At 44.1% G+C, this 21,540-nt stretch overlaps 1 protein-coding gene across 2 annotated transcripts in view; it reads right to left on the reverse strand.

The window, feature by feature from the left end:
• The window catches only part of EFCAB6 (EF-hand calcium binding domain 6), an 85,013-nt gene that overhangs the window by 45,416 nt on the left and 18,057 nt on the right, over positions 1-21,540 (reverse strand). For both annotated transcript variants that reach the window (XM_019534689.1, XM_019534690.1), the window contains exon 12: positions 6,118-6,228. In XM_019534689.1, the coding sequence (XP_019390234.1) occupies positions 6,118-6,228 (111 nt within the window). The remainder of the gene's footprint in view (positions 1-6,117; positions 6,229-21,540) is intronic.

A 21,540-nucleotide genomic window follows, 5' to 3' on the forward strand; every position in this document is an offset into this window, starting at 1 on the left:
GTGCATCACCTTGCACTTGTCAGTGTTGAAACCCAGCCTATTCTCATCCGCCCACCCCTGTAACCTGTCTAGGTCTGATTGCAGCCTATTCCTCCCTTCTAGCGTGTCCACTTCTCTCCACATCTTACTGTCGTCTGTGAATTTGAACAGGGTGCTTTTTACCTCCTCATCCAAGTCGCTGATGAAGATATTGAACAGTGCGGGCCCAAGGACCAAGCCTTGGGGAATCCCACTGCCCACATCCCTCCAGGCTGAATAAGACCCATCCACCACCACTCTCTGGGTGCGGCCCTCCAGCCAACTAGCCAATACATGAGCCAGTTTAATTAATCAGAACCTGGTTTAAACCTAGAACAGAACAGAAGTTCAGTGCACACAAACCGGTTTCAAAATGGCCAAAACTGGTTTAAAATAAACCTGCTTGAATGTAGTATCAGATTTAATGGACTTAGGTCAAACCAGTGTATGCAACTTCTGTCCCACATCCCTCTTGGTTCAAGTTAAATCAGAGTCCCTCAGCATCCCAGCATACTTTGCAACCCTGGGCTAGGATGTGCTGTCTGCTTGAGCAGAGAAGGGTTGGCCCTACCCCTCTGCTCCCTAGCTGGAGCAGTGACGGCTGGCTGACAAGAGGATAGGAGTGGGAAACCCGGATGGCACAGCCTGGTCTGCCTGGTGGGGACAGAGCAGCCCCTGCCAGACTTTTTCCTGCTGGAGTGGAAGGGGCGGAGAGGTAGGCCAGCAGGCTCAGGGAAAAGGAGAGGAATTAAAACCCCCTGCCTCCCCTCTCCCACCCACACAGGACCCCAGCCCAGGTCTGTCCAGTGGTGGGGGTGTGACCAGAGCCCACCTGGACAGCAGCTTCAGGCAAAGGTAGGGGAGTGAGGGGAATTAAACCCCCCATCTCCCCTCTCTCTCACCAGCCTCAGGATACCAGCCAGGGTCTGCCTGCCTTTCTGGCCTGCTGGCCGCTTGTGCAACAGGGATTGTGGCCAGAGCGAGCTGGTGAAAGGAGGTCAGGGAGGGAAATTAAACTCCCCTGTTTCTCCTCTATCCCACCAGCATGGGGACCCCAGCTGGGGTCTGCCCAGCTTTCTGCCCCACTGGCTGCTTGTGTGGCAGGGACTATGGCCAGGGCCAGCTCTGGCCATGTCCCCCACCGCATGAACAGTCAGCAAGGGAGAAAGTCGGGCAAACCTCAGTTGGGGTCCCCATGCTGATGGGATAGTGGGGAGACAGGGGAGTTTAATCCCCCTCCCTACCCCACCTTTGCCTGAGGCGATGCCCCGGCTGGCTTTAGCAATGCCCCCCACTGTGTGAGCAGCCCATGGGGTGGACTGTGGAAAGCCATGCAGACCCCGGCTGGGGCCCTGTGCCAGTGGGAGAGAGGGGAGATGGCAGGTTTAATCCCCGCCCCCTACCCCCCACTTCGCTGAGGCACTGCCCTAGCCAGTTTTGGCCATGTCCTGCCTCTTGGAGACAAACCTGGCAAGGGCTGCTTCCTCCTTCCCCCTCTGGGCACACCCTGGCTGGGGTCCCTGCAGGCCATGGTTAGGGTTTAACCCCTTCTCAATCATACTCAGCAGCCTATCAGGGCCTGGCCATGCCATGCCCCACCCCACCCAGCTCAGCTTCCTGCCAGCCTTCCCTCCAGCTGCTGCCAAAGGGAAAGGAGGGCTCACTTGAGTGTGCCCCCCCCCACTTCTAGTCTGAGCCACTGCAGGCATGTGGCTGCATTTCTAGAATCAAAAGTGAATGTCTATTCACTTGCAAATCGGTTAGCTCTACACAGGTTAGACTAACCTGCAAAGATTGAATCAATTCAGGCTGGGGCTTTTTGAATGTCTGTACTTAGCCTGTAAACTCATTTCAGCACAATAGTTCAATGGGGAAAGCCAGTGGAGGCTTGCAGAATTATCTTTAACTATGAAGATATAGGCTTCCCCAGTCTTAAATTTCAGATTCTGCAGCTTTTCACAGCATAGCTTTAAGGGTTCTGTAGAAACACTCCACCAGCTCATCTGTCTGGGCATGGAAGATGCATCTGAGATCCTCCCGCAGTGTCTGCTGACTCCTTAGAATCTTTTGCAGAGCTTTGGATATGGTTCAGGGTTCCCTGTACACTGAATATACATTTTCAACCCTCACTCCTATTCCTGTTTTAAGTTTTTGCATCCCAGGGAATCATCAGATTCTTCATCCTGTGGCCTCTCCTGTGACTGAGGAGGCATATTCTTCATCCTGATTAACTCTACATAACCTCCCAGGATATCAAACATGCAGACTGAGGATTGCACAGGTTTAATTTTTCAGAAGGTCCCAAAATTGCCATAGCTGGTATGATTTAAATTTAGTGCCCTGGCTTACAGGAATCTCAGAGGGCAAATCTACTGGCTGAGATTGATTGTAATGAATTCTCTGTTTTTGACCGTTGTACTGGTCGCTTGAAGCAGAATAGCTTGGGGAAAACATAGCATAACCTATTAGTACATATACAGACATGCACACACATACATGCACCGCTACTACAGTCATCCCAGTCTTTTCAACGGATACTATGACTAGATCCTTGGAGCTATCTTCAACAGACACATCAAGAGTCTACAGAAAAGTATGGGTTTTTGGTAAATGCCAGGCCAGTAAAACTGAAGAAGTAAACTTTCAAGGTTCATTTCTCATCCCAGATGTGTCCAGCTGTGTGTATGGCATAAATGTCTTGAAAGTAGCCTTTATGGGGTTCAGGCAACAATAGCTCCTCTGCATAGTGAACATAATCTGCCTGATACAAAATCTGTTTTTTTTAACTCAGAATCAGAATATGGAAAATGGAATGACAATTCCTACGGTATGGCATTGTTTACTAGTGCCAGCTGTATTCATCCCAGATCCTCATCCCAGAGCACTTCATCTTTCCACTGTTTCACAAGCATTTTATATAAAATTCCTGGTTCTGTAGCCCCAATCTATTGGATCTAGAGGAATACAAGGAGGAAGCAGACTGGTTGGTGTCTTCCTCTGTTCAAGAGAGATCCATGCTTTCTTCATGTGTATTTCTTTTATTTGTGAGGAACCTGGTGGGAGCCTTAACAATGAAGTCAGATAGGCCACAGGGAAAAGTTTCCAGACATCCTCAGCTCTTGATCCCGTTTCTTTCCCAGACATTATTCTAGATTGGCTCTCTTCCAGTCCTACTCAGTCACATGCAATAGTAGCTTGTCCATAACTCCAAACCAAATGGAATCTACCCCAACCTCAGGGGTAAGAAGCTAAGTCTAGCAGTAGGATCAGGATAAAACGTATATGGGTTGGTAAACAAATAGGGACTCAGCATGGTTCAGATCTCTCTGGGCCACATCTAGAATCAATGAGGCCCTTCATCTTTCATTCCCTTCCTCAGATCATTACCTCAAATGATCTTCCTGGACTTGAGAAACCCATAAAAATATCAGAGCAACTTTAACCAAGGTAGTTGCCTCCCAAACTCCCATATCTTTTGATATGCTTCAGGTTATCCTAGTTAGAAGCATAGAATTGATCTATAGTTAGTTTATGGTTCCTATCAGATAGATATCCTTTTTGTCTGGAGTGGGTGCAAGGGTTGCCTGCTGAGGTGGGGAACTGGAGTGCTCCTGAGGATTTCTGTGTTCCAGGAAAACGTTGTTCTTCCATCATAACATTGCAGTTTCTTGCTAATGTAGTGGGTTATCTCTTCCTGTTTTCTCTTCTTGGATTGTCTGGGACAAAACAAGGCCAAACTCCTCAGGCAACTACTGAGAAGCAACACACTTTTTAGGCACCAAATAGGTGGAGTAGAATCTGGTCTTAAGTCTTTACAGGCTCACTTCTTTAAATTGTTGTGGCTGGTAAGATGAGTGTTACTAACAAGACCTCTTCTTAAGGAATGAGATGCTTGGAAAAGCAGAAAACATTGACAGAGTGAAGTTCACAAACAGGAGGATACCACTGTTGGTAGTGAGAATTGCAGTGCAGAGAATATAAGGACAACAGAATCTCAAAGGTGAAGGTGTCGTGGAGGGAGAAGCTTTAACATAATGTAAGAAGACTGGAAAGCAAAGGAGGAACTCAAAAAGGGAGAGGGATGTGGAATGGAGTAATGAGAAAACAGCAGAAAGGGTGAGATGTCAGAGAAGGGAAGGATATCATTGTTCGTTTAAAAAAGAACCACAACATGGAACAAGGTTAAAGGAAGGTCTTCTTGTCATGAAGACACTATACAGGAAGAAAAAATGGGATTTGGTGGAGATGAGATGTGTGGAATGAAGGCAAGCGACAGTCAAAGACAGAGTTGCAAGAATAGAGTGAAGTTGCCAGAGAAATGGAGAAGGAAAATGATAACTCTGTTTTCAGACATTTAATCTCCCACTGGAGATATTGAGATTACAAGAGATAAAATAAGCATAGATGGAAGAGGTGAAATCAAGGATGGAAATACGTATTTGAGAGTCCGTGATGGCACCTAAAAGCATAGATATCAATGAGAGAAGAATAAGGGAAGGCCGTTGCGGACACCTTCAGACAGGAGAAGGGAAAAAAGCAAAAATCCAGCAGAGGCAATGCTAATAGAGTCGCCAAAATATCAGGAGAAGTGAGAGTCTCAGAAGTCTGGGAAAAAAGATTTGAAAGGAAGATGCTGATCCACAGTACTGAGAACTCCAGAGCTATCAAGGAGGATGCAAATGATGAAGAGGCCGCATAGACTTTATTTGATGGGATAAGATTGTTGGAGCAAAGTGAACAAAAACTAAACTGGAGAATAAAAATGTTTAATTTGGAAAGGAAGTGTTATCATTGGGCATAAAGAATACATTCAAGGAGCTTGGAGACCAAGTTTATGGAAGGAGAGTGGAATGAAGTTAGAATGGTGGGAAAGAAAAGAAAGTTTTTTAAGGCTAGGCTAGACAGCATTGAAATACATAGTTTCATTACACCACAGGGGTAACTAGATTTCTGCATGTGTGCTCAGGGATGTAGGTAGTACACACTATTGCATCTGCACTATGCACGTATAAATAGCCGCCAAATTCAAACACTTAGACATGCCCTTAAAATGATCTAAACATACATATGCGTGAAAGACTTAGAATATGCATATCCAAATCCCACAGCCTTGTAGGCATGTGTTTCAGACAACTTAAAGGTGCATACAAGTCAAAACTTACAGGTTTACACCTGTATGAGCAGAAGTACATGGCTTGCACAAAACAGCAAAAGCAGCTGTAGAAGCTCACGTTTGGAAACATCTTCCCTTGTGCATAATTTTTCATTGAAAAATCCTGAGCAACATATACAAATTGTCTGAAATTAAAGAAAGACCTTTTATATTTCACAAGTGGTGCCAGTATAAGGCCTCAGCCCTCAGACTCTGAACATCCAAAAGTGGGAGTCTGTTGCGCCCAAACCCTGAAGCCTCAGTCTTAACCTTTTTAGCAATTTTTCGACAGTAAGCTTTGTTATTTTCCATTCTTAGATTCTTCTGCATATTTTGGTCACTCTCTATTCCAATTTAACGATTAGTTTCACCAAACCTTACTTCAACAAATTGTCTTCACACACCCAAGTAATCCATTGAGTAACATCAGTAGAATCAAGCCCTGATTTCTGGACAATAAGAGAATATCACCACACATATCAACTTGTCTAACATTTTACCCAAATTTGATCCATATCTTAGCTTTAAGAAGTTGACTAGAACAAATATCCATAACCCAACTGTCTCTCTTCAAAAGTATTCCAGCATATGTACAGTATCAACAAATGCAATGTGTTCTTTGAAAATATTAAGTGCACTTACTATTATTTCTAGAAATCATTATTTTTTACTTACAAGATTATCTGATTCCTTAACATATAGATATCTCACATGCAAATATTTTGTTCCATGTGGAATTCTATCTACTATAATATTTAAAACATATTTCAAGATTAAAGTATAAAAAGAATGTGCATATAGTATTACCTCATCTTATCAGAATATAAAAGAATGTAGTAAAATAGCACATTTAAGAAAACCAAGTCTGTTTAGAGAGTGTTGCATAAACTTTTAGATTTTAAAAAAAATTGCTAACAAATGAAAAATAAAATGTATAAACTGCATACCAAGAGTCAAACATGGCCATGAACTGGGGGTATCTGACATTTCCATCTTCATCAAGGGGGATTCTGTCAAGTAGCAGCGCAAACTCTTCATCAGTAATCTCCACACCAAACCTGAAACAAACAGCAGTTAGCAGCAGTCACTCACGGAGTTCACATTTGGGTCAACAGTACCCACAATACCCTAAGCATATGGCTGCCATTAACTCTTTGTTACTGCTTCGGTCCTCAAGATCAAGAGCACCACGTGAATATCAGAGGTTAATCAGGGTTTTGATCGCTTCAGCTTTCTCAAAGAAAGAAATTCTACCACAGAATCCCGGCATTGGTGGTGCACAGAAATAGAAATACTAGCATATTGAACTGTGTGCAATTGTCCTCTATAAAAAGTTATTCATTACACTAAAACACTGGTATTGCTTAAACTAGTTAACTCTGAAAGGCCTTTCATTTGAACTGTTTAGCATGAAAGAAAATGTAGAGAAAAAGTGGCTTTTCGAAAACAGCTTCTTAATGCTTTTGGAAAGCATTTCATAATGGCTCTAAAGACATTTTGCATACAAATATTTAAAAAGTGGCAGTGTTTATTCATCAGCAAGAAAGTGTTTTCATCTCTTAAGAACAATCAAAACATAATCCTCCCAATACTGGCATAAATAGGAATGACTTAAGCAATAATAATGAACAAGGAATTCATTCATCATTTTGCAAAGCTGATAAGACTTTTGGAGAGAAATACTTTCCTTTTGGCCAGGCAATGAAAGAGTGTACAAAACACAGTACTTATTTGTTGCTTTGGTTTTCATCATCATTCTTTCCCAATTGACATCACTCAAGAAATTGCTTTCTTAGGGTGGTCCCTTGTGTCATAAATGTCACAGAAGTTATTTTTTAAAGAGTTCTAACTCATAAACACTTGAAGGTAGGAGGAAGCTGTTTTTGTACAATTCTTTGTCCTGGGTCATATTGAAAAGTGCAGATTCAGCTACTTCTTGAATTTGCTCTTAGCCCATGTTATTTTATTTTAATGGTTTCCAGCACATTTAGTTACATTTACATTTAATTCTGACACCAGTATTGCTGACTTGGTGCTAGCCTCCATATAAATGAAAACAAGACAATCTAGCAGAATGTCTTCCCCATGAAGACTATGAATCCCAACCTGATTCAGCTGCTTCAATAAAGCCCAGCACCCAGAGAATCTATTCACAGTCAAGGAGTAAAACAATGGGGCGTAGGCCACTTGGAGCTACATTTCCAGTACACATGATTAAATTCAAGCAATGGTGGCTGCTGCAAAGTACTGCGCACAATACCGCCCCACTGACTTTGCCAGGACTCTGTATGATATAAGGGTTTACCTGTAACACTGTGGCCTTAGACAATATGCCTGCTTCAGTACTTAACCTTTAGAAGTAAGAAACAACAGTCTTTAATAAATCATGGATACACTCCAAGCCAAACAAATTGTACACAGAAAACATAGTTTGATTTGCCTACTGGAAGAAAGGAGAGAAATTATCATTTCAACTGGTGTTTAGGTACCTTCATAATGGGAGCCATGTAAGATGAGACCAAGAGAGGGTATTGCTACTGCACACTGCAGTATTGTGCAGGTGTCTGAGCTAGCTCTTAATGAACTGGCTCCGGCAGTGGAAGCATTATAGCCAGAGCAGCACAGAGCTCTGTGTGGACTAATACAGCCAGCTGGGAAGTCTAGGGGGCTGGAAGGAAATCCTAACCTTACTTCCTACTGCCAGTTCTCCTCCAGCTGGAGGAAAGGATGCCATCTCAGAAGCAACTGTGAAAGCTAAATATGCTGCTGCAGGCATTTAATAGGCCAAGAGTCTGAGCTCAAAGCTGAAAAGCAGTATAAGTTAGCTTTGCTAGAAACCACAGTAACATGGCTATACTCCTTCCAGTACCCATGCTAGCTGGGGTATCTTTGTAGAGTCCTGCTTTGTGCACAGTAGACAAACCCAGAGAAAGAAGCAGACATGTGTCACACAGAATGAAAGAATAACATTTAGTGCAACCTTCTTGCTACAGAAATTGTATAGTTCATATCCATTTAAAATAGATGTATCAGGGCTTCAGTGAAGAAAAACCAAAATTAATGTGACAACTGAAATCTCCTAGTAGGCAGGACAACAACAACAACAACAAAACTATGACCTGCCCAAAGAAATGGTGACAGTATCGCTGTATCTGGACATTGCTAAGAGTTAAGTAACAGATTACATGATGAGTGAGTTAAAAACTAGGCATGGTAATGGCTTTCAGCCACTTCACGCTCTCTTTCAACAACCTTAGTGACTGATGTGGGACCCCGTTCTCTAGTGCCTACTTCCAAACTCCCTCACTTTACCTCACAATGGGCACATCTACATGTTCATTAATGGATAACCAAGTACTAAATCAATGTGCAGTAACTAGCGCTACTGCAGTAACTAGCACCAGGGCACAGCTATTTAGTGATGCTTACTGCACAGTAGCCTAATAGTACTGTGCAGTAGTGTATTAGCACAGGTTTTGCCTGGCACACTACTGCACAGTGTTATTAGGCTACTGAGCAGTTTGCACCTCGTGTAAAGTGTAGTGAAAAGCCTTTTTTGTACAGCCTTTTGGAAGGCAGGGATTTATCCAGATACCACTCCAATGCCTTGATCACAACTCATCACTTTTACCAGCAAATAAACAGTTTAAAAGTCCTCAACAACACTAGGGCCTCAGTCAAGAGCCAGGGAGCTTTCTTCCCGTTGTGCTCAATTTTTGCGTGCAGTATAGTGCAATTAATGTTCATATAATAATGCCTATACAGAGAGGCTGCTGCCAGGGCCTATCCCCCAGTTCTGGGCTCAGACTGTCAGCCTGCAGTATACTTGAAGCAGCCCGTGCAGCCTTCCTGAATGTCTTCTATGATAGTATTCCTTGTCCTTGTGGAGGAGAAGTAGCAATAGAAAGCTTAGGTGAGACTTCGTCATTGTCTAACCAGTGCTTGGGTGGAATCTAACTGATCACTGGGGAGAAAAGGGAGCTATGCAACAGCCGCAAAATCCAGCCAAATCTTCAGCTGAGGTGAACTGTCCTGTTTCCAAAGACTTCACCTGAGCTACAACAGTCTGCAAAAGTTGAGACTCTTCCAGGAAGTGGAGAATCAGGCCATTTGCCCAAAATGACCCTTCCTGAGCCAAAGTGTCAACCTGAATTTAGGCTGTTAAAACTAAAATCAGAATCTGACTCAGTGCAGTAAGTGAATATTGGATCAACTCATCAATGATAAGAGACAGCTGAGTGTGCCAGAGAGTGGGGCAGAGTGTCCCGTGTTGTGATCAGGAAATACGGTCCTCCTACCTGTATCCATGATTTTCAGGAACAGTATAAAAATCAGTCATTTAACCCTCCTGTGGTCAGGAAAGATATCACAGCACATTTAAAAAAAAAGTAGGTTGTGGCTATCAATTCCTTTTTCAAGCTCTGGTTTGCATATTTACTTCCTGCCGGTCTTAGTTACCTCTTGCTGTTAACTCTGCAGCTCTGCACTTCCTCCCCTAGTGCTGCTATTTTCTGTTAAAAGTTATACTGTTCACCTTAAAGGTGTATTTCAGTATTATGTGAAATAATCTGTGAATTAGGTGCCTAGTTTAGATACAGCACAGGCCCAAAAGGAGTACTATTCATAAAATGTATTGCTAATACCTGGCCAGAGCAAAAGGTGTGTGCTCTGATTGTGCTGAAGCAAAAACAAACATATAATGAACTGTGATTTCTCATTACTGGCCCAGAATACATTTGACAGAGAGAGTTAAAAAAAACCCCAACAACAAACCTTCTCTTTGGCACCAAAAGAGGTGGGAAAACTTAACTGAACATCTGAAAATGGATTTTCTGTCTCAGGATCTAAAGTGATTCAGAGTTGCTTTATTGAAAATGTTTTAAGTTATTCTTGGCATAGTACAGCTCTGAATGAATGCCCACTTTTTTAGCCTCATTTGATTTCTGTTAGAGATGTTATCATTTTTGATTGGCTCTTCAAGTGAGTTTGACAAGCTGTTCTCTGGGTGAGGCGTCACACCACTGTAGCTCATTACATCATTTGTTTAGACAAGGAGAATGTCCCCATTTACCCTCTGCCTAAAGCCAAACCAGATGTTTGTTTTTTTAAAAAGAGAAAGATATAATATACGCTGAGGGTTTATGAAATACACTGAACTGACAAGCCAGAATTCTTTTATCCTTGTGCAGGACAGGGGCAGTCTAGACCAGGGGTGGGCAATTATTCGGGCTGGAAGGCCACTTAATAAGTTTTGTTGAGCTGTTGAGGGTTGCATGCACACACACACAAACACACATGTGCATGCATGCACATAGACAGGCACATGGAGACACACACAAGCACATAAGCTCCCTGCAGCTCCCCCTACATCCTCTCTCCAATTCTGAGTCCCCAACATACAGCCGGGTTGGGCAGGAGCTATACCAGATGCACCCATGTGGCCCAGAGCAGTGTGCAGGAACACAGTGAAATACCAGCCTGGCACAGCCATGTGCTGGGGACTGGGGGATTGAGGGGGTAGTGCAGGGAGAAGGGGGCCAGGAGCCACAAGTAATCCAGGCCTGGTCGGGTCAGTGCCATGCTGCGTTACCCGCTTCTCCCCCTCCACAATATTAACATCTTTAGAATATTAAACTTCCTGAGTTTTTGGCCTGTTTTAATTGCAAACTCCCCTCCCTGGGAATTGCTACCTTTCCCAGTTCAGAGAAGTGGAAAAGGAGTTTCTTCCCTAGTCACTGGAGAAGATTCATCTCTAGTTCCTCTGGGATTCATCTCTGGGACTCACTAGGAAAATGGCTTCAGCAGTCCTTCACTAAAGAGGGTTTACTAGCCTCATCAGGTGCCTCCCTTGTCTGGAGTTTCTCTGGATGACTGTGGGGGGTTTGCTTCGCCGCAGTCACTACCGCCTCCCCCCTTGTCAGGATCGCTCACCAGATGCCAAAGAGTAGCTCACCTACATTCGGACTCTTTGCACGCGCTCGCCTCGCCTGCCACAATTTTGATGATAATTCCTGAACGGTCCAGGTGGTCTGGCGCGTGTCGTTCCAAAAGTGAGACTCCTGTGCTCCTCGCGGGTCCCACGTAGCTGAGGGCTCCGCCACCCCTAAACCCTCACCTGTTCCACCGGGGTCGTGGCCGCCTATCTAGGTCAGCCGCGTGATAAGGTATCTCACCAAATAGTCCTAAGAGAGAGGAAAAAAAAAAAGGAAAGCAAAGGATCAACACAAACAAGTACGGCCAGGGATTCTTCAGGGCTTGGGGACCACTTTAATCCTCAGCGGACGTCCTCTGCTCTTTCCTGATATGCTGCGGGGTTGGAACCCCCTTCCCAACTCCCAAGGGGTTCTTCAGCCCTCCCCAGGGCTCTTCGAGACCACTTGGTCCTTTACTGAATGGGCTGCGATCTCGCAGTCCGCAACCACCCCTCTATTATAGTCTATATGGTAGTCGTGCCTACCGGGTTCCAGCTGCACCCGGAGGCCTCACGGAGTCCGCGGCTTCACTAGGCTGGTTGCCCAGATTCACAAACCCCGAAGGGTCTTACCCTTGCGCCAAAAGTTCCGGCCACGCTTCAGGATGGTGCGCATCCGCACGAGAGTGCTCTTGCCAGTGTCCGCTCTGGGTTTGAGTGCAGGATCTTAGCACGATTGGACCAAGGCAGGGAGTCTGGGAGCCCACCGGCTCCTCCTCTCCCTCACAATGACTCAGTCACAGACTTGAAGCTTTTCTTTTCACACACCCTGGCAGCCCCTCAGGGGCCCTGCTGCACCCTTGTGTTCACCCCAGTTGTCCCCCAGCTGTCATGGAAACTTCTGGTCCTCCACACAACTGTCTCTTGGGATGCAAATTGGGGTATAGGCACAAAACAAGCCTGTAAATTTTTTGGCCTACATATAAAATGAGAGCATGGAAATACATAATGGAACAGAGTTCTAGTACCAGAGCACATAGTCAAAATGTGTATATAATATAGGCAGACAAGGTTCTTTGGGTAAATCTGGTATCTTTTAGTAGACCAACTAAAATAGTTGGAAAACATTTTCTTTGAACCTCGTCCGCCCATGTCCTTAAATCAACACAGCTACAACCTATACCCCTGTATATAACACACACACACATACACATACACACACAGCAGGGTTACACTGAGATCACCACACAGTCTTTAGAAAGTTTTTGCTCAGTGGTGATTTTAGTTAGATTTAACCTGTAGTGAACAGTTTCATATTTAATCTACTGAGTCCAGGCTGAGCTAATTTCTGCTAGTATTTAATCAGACAAATGAAAATATAGAGGACGGTAGAAAATTCACAGGTTTCAAAAACTAAAGGGACCATTACTATCCTCCAGCCTGAATTCCTTGAAAATTGTACCCATACTTGATACTGGAAAGTGTCCAACATAAGGGCAAAAAGCAGCAGCTGTTATAACTGTTACAAGTGGAGAAGCCAAGACCCATACAAGTTGTGCAAAACTGGCCAACTTTTAACACTGCTTCACCCAGCATTAATGTTGGAGCAGTTTTTCAACATTTGTATCAGTCCTGGCTTCTTCACCCATAATAATGAGAAAGTAACAGCTGCTGCCTTTTTGAAACACTTCCTTCTTGAAATGGTTCCAAATGTACATGTGTCCACACTCTTAATGATTGTTACAAGCAGCAGGGATCTGTGGTTCCCACAGCTCTAGTGGCCAAAGGTCCACATATACATCTGCAAAAAACACTGCCAACTCCAAGCCAGGCCAATGAGGATCCTGGTTTTCCTTGCCATGATACAAATGGTCCTTGTACTGCCATTGGCTCCTTAACAGCTGTTACGTGCTTACACCTCCTTCAAGGAGTCTTTCAGAGGAAGATAATGCACTGTGCCACTAAGATTAATGGATTCCTGCTTTCTACCTTTTAATGGGCTCCTTTTTCTCAAAAGCTGTTAAAAGTTTAGATACTGATTACTATGCATCTTCCATGAGGAACATACCATTTGGGCATTATTTAGTGACACATTTCCTCTCTGCACTTTGTAACACAAGTCTTGAAACAGAATTGATGAGGATAGCCTATTTTTCTGGCTGTTGTACACACTTTCTGCTTCATCCATAAAGCAGAAGAAAAATTAGATGTGTTCAGCATTCTAGATGAGTGGTCAACAACAGTTTTGCAGAGGGGGGCTGCTTTGACAGAGCTTATCTCCAAGTATGACAAGCTTATCTCCAAGCCACTGGCAACTGGCCTCTGCCACTGGAGCCAAAGCCACAACCAGAGCCAGAACTACAGTCATTGCACTCTATAATTAAGGCCGCTTTAAGAGGGGAGAGCAGTTGCCTGCTGCAGTAGAGGAGGACAGGCTGGCCATCAAGTCCAAGTGGAGACCCCTGGGAAGGGGTGAGGCTTTGAGGCACATATACCCAGTGCCTAAGCCCAAGCGGGCAGTCTGCCCTTGCATGCTGCAGGGAAAGGAGGTCTCAGCAAAGTAGAGCTAGTGGAGGCAGACATACCAGCTGGCCAGCCACCCAAGGGAGCTGTGATGACAGGGATTCCAAGGGACGTATGGCCTGTGGGGGGACACTGACCTAGAACTGGGAAACTGTCAGGTTATAAAGTAGTTTGCTTGTATTTATTTAAGCCTGAGACTTGAGGATGGGATTGTGGCCACAGGGGAGGTATGGAGGCCACAGGGGGGTGCCTAGTGAGGCACTTAGTGCAAGCAGCCTGGCCCTGAAGTCAGGGACCCCAAGGGTAGAGGGCTGAGATAGTGAAAGCAGCTTGATCTGGGGACTGAGAGAAGAGTTCCAGAGCATGAAATAGGGCTAGAGGCCCAGAGCACATGAGTATGAAACAGGGCTGGGGTCCAGGAACCAAGGTCTGGGGCAGTGGACCTGGGCTAAGGGACACAGCCAAATAAAAGGGCGAAGACCTGAAAGGCTGAGGCCCGGAAAAAGGTTCAAGGTCTAAGGGCCAAAAGCTGTACTGGAGCCAGGAGGTCCCCTCCAAGCAAATATGGAGTAACAGCTGCGACGCATGGGTGTAGCTCCAGGGGAAGATGGAGACCACAAATATAGCCCATAAAAAAACTGGTGCCCTGAGGCACTGATAGGGCCAGGAGGGCCCTAACTTAGTGCCCAGGGGACAAGACTGGGGCCAGCTGGGTACAAGAGGTACCAGCTGGCTAAAGTGAACAAGGGCTTACTCTGGGATCCTAAGTCAGCCTCCCTCAGCACTATAACAGTTCCATCAAGGCACGGCCAACAAGGAAAAAGGAAAGTATCCCAAGGAGCAGGAGTGTGTGCAGGAGTCTTATGGCCCTGGGGTGTGGCCCTGACACACTCTCTCCCCACCACAGTACTGCTACTTCTCCCTGCCACCAAACTGTCATGTGGGCAAAGGTCCCTGCCACCAAAATGGTGCACCAGCCCCCTGGCTCTAAGGAATGGACAAAATGGCTCCACAAGCAGGATCCATCCCACAAGAAGTAAATCGCCAGCCTCTGTTTTAGAAACATGTTTTAATAGGTAGAGAAATATTTGCTCCTCATTTATGCAATGACTGGCTGCATCTACACAAGATGCTGACCACGCAGTAGCTTCTTACTACTGCACAGTAGCGTTGCATGGCGTGAAGCATAATGCAATGCTATTGCACAGTAGTAACAAGCTACTGTACAGTTGGCATCACCTAAAAGCTGTTCAGTGATGCAAGTATTTGTGTATGCAAGTATTAACTGACTGCAAGGTAATGACTGTGTAATCAATGTCTTGTGTAACCCTTAAAGCTGCCTTACCTATCTTCACACAACCTATCCCCTGGCCCTCCCCCATCAAAAGGAACAGAGGCACTGTAGTAATATCATTAGCAATTGCTACAGTAACCATTTAGCACCTGTTGCAACCAGGGCAAATTTAAGCTGCTTTCCTCAAATATGAGTGGGCTCAGGGCAAAGAGCTCAGTCCTGAAAGACTTAGCCTTGTGGTGCATCCAGACTTTTTCTTTGGATGACATATGCAACACTGGATTGAGAAAAGGGGGTATGATTTACTTCTGAAATACGCCTTATCCTGCCTTAATTACTATATTTGAGAATTAAGGAAATATATAAAAAAGGTTTGAAGGAAGTTCATTCAAGGGAAGACAGGGACTGATAACATGGTACCTGATATCTTCTCCATTATTAAACTATCAAAGGCCTATCTAGCATTACCAGTCTTACGGCTAGGAAACATACTGAGACTACATTACATCTATTGTGCTTACCAAGGTGGAAATGGAATAAGCCTCTGCTGAAGCAGGAGTATTATCTGTACCATGTTTTACTAAATAATGATACCATATGTTTCACTGCACAAGGATTCCTGCATGCTTTACAAACCTAACCAATATGAACAAATACAGTAAGCATAGGGATCGTGTTATCCATCACTGAAATGCTGTCACCTGAAATTTGGCAACTGTTTAACAAAACACAGCACAACAGAGGACTCACAAAATTCCCTGGGGCACATATTCAAAGGCAGGTGCTACATTAGCTAGCAGGCTAAGCCCATTTGAACAAGCCTGATGCAAAATCCAAAAGACTGGTTAACGGGGAAGTTCATGGAAAATGCTTTGGCAGGAAGCCAGAGCCTTAGCAATGGAGGCACCTGCAAAATGTTCACATGTGCACATGGCAGAATAAAGGCCTACATTCGCACATGAAAATGTGAAAATTGCTACTATTTACCATTTGCTTAACATCTTCAACTTTCTTATGGTATAGAAAAGTAAAGGCAGTTCCAAGCCCCATACATTTTAAACCAAAAAAATACATCACATAAGTCTAGTCTTGATGGAAAATCCAGAGATAAGTTTTAACGTGCTGCTGTGGTGTCTTTTTAGTCATTTATAAACTCAACTACCTGGTGCCCAATTACCTGGTACATGCATACAAACACTGTGGCCACAAAAGAAGTTTTACTGGCAATCCAACTGCTAGCCCTGAAAATCTGACCCAAAAAGCTCAGAAAAACATATCAGATGGCTTGTACTCTCGTTCTTCCCTAATGCAGCGTTGTTCCTCAGAGTTCACATTATCATGGCTTATACGGTCTAGTTTTAAAATCACTGTAGCAGCTGTACTTCCCTTAAGAACCTTCTCTACAGTCTATATCTTGTTTGTTGTTTGACTTGGCACTGCCTAAATTTCTCCTTTCTTGAATTCCTTTACTTAACGAATTTCCCCTTCCTTAAATTTTATTCCCTTGTTTATTCCCCTGCATATGACAAAGACCAATTCCTCTTCTTTCTGGTCTTTCGAGACTTAAATACTTGAAGGTTCTTTTGTCCCCTGCTTAGCAGTAGCAAAGCTCTCTTATTTTTCCCTATAAGTCACTCCTTCCAGCCACTCATTTACAAATGTTCTCTAGTTTGTTGCTATTTCTCTGGTAGTGGCACACAGTTTGGCAGCATGCACAGGGATATAACATGCTGCTTTATGTAATGCATTGCCTTTGAGGTTCAAAACTGCATTAGGTATTTTTTTGCCACCATATCACTTTAAGCACCTGCAAAAGACTTCCATGGATACTGAGTCACCCTGTGTAGGGGTTGTGGAGTTATTCTGCCTAGGCTCATCACATATTAACCCCAACGCAATGAGTGTTAAGTACCTAAATACTTAAGCCATGATTTATTTAAGTATCACATAATTTTTACTAAACAAATATAATCAAAGAACTGAAAAATGCATTCTGTCAGAGTTGTATGAAATGAAAGAAGCTTAAATTCTTTTGATTCCCTTAGGGAAGAAAACTAACATTTAGTATTATACACAATGGAGTATGTGACGAAAAGGAGGCTAAAGTGAAAACCACCAATTTTGTTTCTGTTGTGTCCCTAAAATCAGTCTCAAAAGCAAAATGCTAGAGAGGATCATACTTCTCCATGAAAATATTAGTAACAGTGCAAGGAAATGACTTATAAACATTCTTTGGGAAATTCAAAGGCCCTTAGTCAGCTGTTCTGACCTAAAAATTATTCATGTTAAAATATCTTTGAAATAAGTTTGAATAATGAAAATAAATCTATAAAACTGTCAAATTATGAACAATTCATGAACAGAAAAAGTACTAAGTATGTCAAATTTAATATGCTAAGTTTATTAATACAATGTTCCTCTCAAAGTATCTCAAGTGGAAACTACAGGGTGTTACAGTTCAGAGCAGTCTCTAGTAAAAATGAGTTCAGTCTGTACTTTAAAACAATAACAGTAGGCATACAAATGAGAATTGCACATAATTACAAGTCCAGGCCCCTGTGCTTATCTTAGACCACTGTTCACTCTACTGTACTTTATTCCAGCAGCACAAAACAAGTGGAAAGCCAGCTTATTCAGCAATTATGAGATGCCTCCAAAGTACAAGAATTTGCAGATAGTGCAGATAATGCAGAGCTTGCAGAGGAGTTCTATGCTCATGAAAAGACTGACCCAGCAGAGGGAATGTAACAGAATCAGGGGAAGCAAACCAGCCGCAAAGGTGTTTCATGTATGATGCAGAACACATCTTTGTGAGTGGTGTGTATGTGCTTTAAATGAAAGGTATAGCATGCCCTTTCCCCATAATCAGCTGATTATCATATCAGGACTGGGCAGCCCAGGGTCTCAAGCTGGGTTGGGGCTGCCTGGAGATCTGCAAGTGCTGGGCAGAAGGAACCAACTGGCTCCCACACTCAGCAAGTTTAAAACCATGTACCAGTATCCCCATCACTTCTCTTCCAAAACTAAAGTTTCAGCAAAAATTATTAATGCTTTGTAATTTATTTTATCCACTTTTTAAAATCAGTCCATTGAGTGTGAGGCAAGGGTTTTTGTGGGTGATATTTTTATTAACATGTACCATGTTTCAGTTTAAAATAACCCTGTTTTTTGGAAGTTACACATTTTCACAATGCTTTTAAAAATTACATTAGTAAAATTTTGACTAAAATATTGAAACAAATTTTCATTAAAATACCATTAAAATTAGTGAAAATTGTAAAATGGGTCCCTTTCAAATCCCAGGAAATGGAACGTGTTGACATTCTTGTAAAATATTTTTCTGGTTGTTTGAGCACTGTATTCAGACTATTGCATGCTCTGACAAAATCTTCATTAACTTTGAACACTGCTTTTTAAGTGAGTGATCTCATTGATTGTAGTATCTGAACACTTACGGTCAAGACAGTAAATAATTCTTAATTCCTAATATTCCTTAATAGTGTTAAGGTTTCACAGTATACCCAACAGAAATGTTGAGTCTTGGGTCTTGATTCTCCACACCCTTATACTAGCTTTACACTAAGGACATCATCGTACCTTATGCTGTGAGCCATGCAAATGTTGATCAGTGTTGTGCTAGCTTAGAGTTTGGAGCAGTGTCACACCCTTAGTCTAGAAACCTTCGATGACTGTCCACCACCTTCACAGCTGTGACTTACCACTAGATGCCTGGTGAGCCAGGACAGGCATCTACCCCTGCTTGCCAGAGTCCACCTGGGTCTGGGGACTCTTTGGGACTGGCCACAATTTTCCCCCACTCCCACCAGTTTGGATTGGGGGAGTGGAGTCTGAGACAGGCTCCAGCAGTGGCCACCTACTCAAACAGGCTCAGAGGTGATGGGAAAATGTGCCCAGGGCCACCATTCCTTGCCAGAGGGCTAGAAGCTGGGGGAAATAACAGCTGGGGATGTGAAAGCCCAATCCAGGCCCCAGCCTTGCTTCCTCCCCCATTCCCTGTTGGTCTATGCTGTGTCCACACAGAATCAGGGGTGAGAGAAGGGCCAGTACAGCCTGGGATACTGGAGGACTTCAACATGAGTGGCACATCTATGGGGAATGGCCACATATTCATGGAACAGGAGCTGAGTTGGCAGGATTAGATATAATCCTGCCTTGGAGTGGCATAATTCTGAGCCACATAACAAGTGCTTTAAGACACTTTAAGGTGTTAAAGTGCAGACAATCTGGAAAGAGCTCCAGGAGTCACCCAAAATTACTGTGTAACAAGGCTCTAATCCACTAAAGTCAGTGAGAGTGAACCCAGTATAACAAAGTGGAAAAACAAGCACATTAGCCTCTTCTGAGGTGCTAATAAAATCTTAAAACTGAGAGCAAATTGCCAGTATAAAATACATAAGGGAAAATGTCAAAATCTTGACCCAACCCAAACTCCTCCCTACTATTTGTTTCAAGGACTGATGAAGTACTTGGGCAGTCAGTAAAGTGTGCATGATGTGTACACGGAGGCAAAAATTTCTCTGAAGACTGGAAGTTTAATTGCAGTGCAAATAGATCCAGCTTTCCTTTTGTTTGAACTTTATAATCTATATCGAGCTTTATCTCATTTCCTTCCACTATTCAACAATATCATTTAATTAAATGCATTTAATTAAGGTTTATTGAACTAAAGAATATTTAAAGTAAAGTACATGTCAGTACTGCTGAAGAGTCATCATATAATTACAGACTTATTCTGCATTTTTTACCTTCACCTACTTAAGCCACAACTTTTGCTGAAATGAGAGAGTTTTGCCTGACTGGTAACATGAGTCCTGAATACAGCCAAACATTTGTAAACAACTTAATTGCTCCCCTAACCAAAGCCTGCTCTGCCATCTAGTGGCAAAGATGTCACAATGTTATTTAAATGGTAAAACTGCATGAAATCCTTTGTACATGTTACTGTATTTATTTTAAAAAAACAATTATGGGCAGGTGGCAAGATACCAACAGTGACATTTATAGTATACACACTTAGGAGGTGCTTTGATTTCTGTAAGTCCTTTAAATCCTCCTATAAAAAAATCCTTCTATAAAATCCAGGAAACCTTTGACTTCTATAATAAATATAACTGGTGGCAGCAGCTTCAGCTGAACATTCTTGGAGAAGGGATTGTGCACAATAAGTTTAAAGGCACAGACCTGACACATTTGTTTAGCTGGGTTTATGATGCCAGGGGGAAGGTGACTAAACAGCAATGAAGGACTTTAATTACCTGCTAAAGTTGGTGAGAGGAATCATTTGACAAAGGGACTGGAAGTTATAAAAAACAGTGTCTCTCTCCAGTTACTTCAGAATGAGAGGAAGGAGACCCAGAAGCAGAAAGGTGGCTACAGGATATAAAGCAGACTCCATATTCTTCAATAGCAGGGGTAAGTGGGAGAGGAGAGATCTGGACTTCTAAAAGAACTCTGACAAATGCCAAAACAATGACCTTGACCAATGAGAAAATGAAGGCAAGGAAATGTGTACTTATGTGTTATCATTTTTTTCCTGGATCTGTATTTTTCTTGCACTAGTAAAGGGTGATTGGTTTGGAAACCTTTATAAAATGTGTTTGATGTGCTTCAGCTATCATGGGATCCCAAAGAAAAGAATAATGCAGGCTGCCCATAAGGTGGGTGCTCTGGAAAAACAGGCTGGAGCACCTTGGAGGGTCAGAATTGATCCCATGAGCCTAGGGCAGTTGAAGCATGAGATCCCATTTCCGTTAAGAAAGAACCTATATCAGGGGTGGGCAAAATACGGCCCGTGGGCCAGATTTGGCCCGCAAGTCCATTTTATCTGACCCGTGGGACCCCTAAAAAAATTTGGAAAATTAGTATTTCTCTGCCCTTGGTTCCTGTCATTATTGACCCAGGGGAAGCACAGCGGGCTCCAACAACAGAGGGCCCACCCAGCCCCGCTCCCCAGCTGGAAGCCCCAGCCACGGTTTCTGGGCTGGGAGCACGTGGCTGCCCCAGCACGGGAAGTTCAGGTAGCCCATGCAGGGCTGTCCAGAGCAGGCACAGGCAGCCCCAGGTGGGCTGCGAGCAGCTGCAGTGTGGGGCACTGGGCATGGGGCAGACAAGGAGCCGCTTTTCTCTACGCAGGAAAGGAGACCGGGGAAAACCTGAGCACGGGGGTAAAGCGGCCCCTCCCCCACTCCATGGCTGGTGACCCACGCTGCAGGCGCTCACAGCCCACATGGGGCTGCTCGGAGTGGGCCCAGGCAGCCCCATGTGGGCTGCAAGCAGCTGCAGCATGGGGCACCAGCCATGGGTGGGGAGGAGCTGCTTCCCTGTAAAGGACCACCCCCCACTTACCTGAGCTTCCCGCACTGGGACAGCAATGTGCTCCCAGCCCAGCAAGCCTGCCTGGGGCTGCCTGTGCCTGCTCTGGACAGCTCCGTGCGGGCTGTGAGCGCCTGCAACTCAAGTGCCGACCATGGGGCAGGCAAGGGGCCACTTTTCCCCATGGTCAGCACCAGCTTCTTCCCTGTCAGTGAGCAGGGGGTCAGGGTACCATAGGGCTGGGAGGCACTTGGAGTGAGGGGGTGGGGACCCACTGCCCTGCTGGTGCAGCCCAGCCCAGCTACACAG

The sequence above is a fragment of the Crocodylus porosus genome, unplaced genomic scaffold (genome assembly GCF_001723895.1).
Source record: "Crocodylus porosus isolate Cpor-Errol unplaced genomic scaffold, CroPor_comp1, whole genome shotgun sequence".
NCBI lineage: Eukaryota > Metazoa > Chordata > Crocodylia > Crocodylidae > Crocodylus > Crocodylus porosus.